The sequence below is a fragment of the Phytophthora parasitica genome (assembly GCF_000247585.1).
Source record: "Phytophthora parasitica INRA-310 unplaced genomic scaffold supercont2.678, whole genome shotgun sequence".
In the NCBI taxonomy this organism is placed as follows: Eukaryota; Oomycota; class Peronosporomycetes; order Peronosporales; family Peronosporaceae; genus Phytophthora; species Phytophthora nicotianae.
The window spans coordinates 1-1152 of record NW_008649664.1 but is presented as its reverse complement, the minus strand read 5'-3'; the positions used below and the strand labels follow the sequence as shown (position 1 = coordinate 1152).

The 1152-nt window shown below is 51.2% G+C and overlaps 1 protein-coding gene across 1 annotated transcript; it reads right to left on the bottom strand.

Moving 5' to 3' along the window:
- Positions 1-365: 365 nt before the first annotated feature.
- On the bottom strand, positions 366-623 carry PPTG_25049 (hypothetical protein; the record flags this gene model as incomplete). Its single annotated transcript, XM_008919295.1, has 1 exon — positions 366-623. One exon carries the CDS (start codon positions 621-623, stop codon positions 366-368), a length of 258 nt encoding a protein of 85 aa, XP_008917543.1.
- Positions 624-1152: the final 529 nt, after the last annotated feature.

Here is a 1152-nt window from a genome sequence, read left to right as displayed (position 1 = left end):
CATACTTCACCTCTTCGGTTCCATAATCGTCTGCAACTGCATCAATAGCAATAAATAGAACTTAGACATTAGCATCGTCATTTATACTGCAACCCTTTTATCACGGTAAACTCACCCTTAGAAAGTCATCGGGTAGTGGGCACGTATTGTAGTCTTCCATGTACACTTTAATACATGTACACTTTAACTAGCTCCATGGTCTCCCATTTGGGTTCGTTGAACTCGCCCATCTTCTTGACATCGCGCCTGGAACGACACCCTCTTGCTATGGAAGTCTGACTCGCGTAAGATACCGTACTTGCCATATTCGTACTGGTTCACAGCGTGTTTATTTGTTGTCCATCTTGCTCTTATTGCTTTTCTCCTTATCCTTCTTGTGCCCCTTCCTGTCCTTCTGCGAGCTGCTGCACTGTGTTTCCGTTTCCGCCGAGATCGCTCGTCATCCGAGCTGTCGGAGCTAACAGATTCCGAGTCCGACGAAGATTCCGACGATGAAGAACGCGAGTGAGACCGACGTCTGGAGTTGCGATGGCGGTGGCCGTGTTTCCTGTCGTTCTACGCTTCCTGTTCTCCTTTTCCGTTGGGCTGCTGCTACCTTCGTCCGAGTCCTCTACCGTCCACATACACGATAAGTGCGCCACCTCCTCTCGGTTTTCAAGCTTCTGTTCTAGACCCTTTCCGCCTTGTCATGCTCTTCGTGGCGTCTATCCTTACGCTCGTGTTCGCGATGGTGGTGACTGCGCTTCGAAGAGGTCGAGCGACTCGCACTCCTACTTCTGCTGCGGCTCCGACTATTTCTTTAATGTCATCGACGCGCACTCGGCTGCGCGTACGCCGGTGGCTACTGCTCTCTCATGCTCCATCAATGTGTTGTAGAATTCAAGCCGTTAAAGTGCACATAGCGGGAGAGCAATACGGTTATCGAGTGTTTATAGCAAATCACAGTATTGTTGATCATAATGGCCGAGGAGCAGGTTGACGACACTTTAGTGGTGGTGACGTGCTCTCGCTGGAAGTGCGTGGCTACAGCTGTCAGACTTTTGATGAACCGTAGACGGCTGGAAGCTGCATCAGGAGTCGCACCTGATTCCATGGCGTGGGGAGAGCGACGGCGACCTGCGCGTGGATCGCTTCGACGCGAGGAATCTGTTG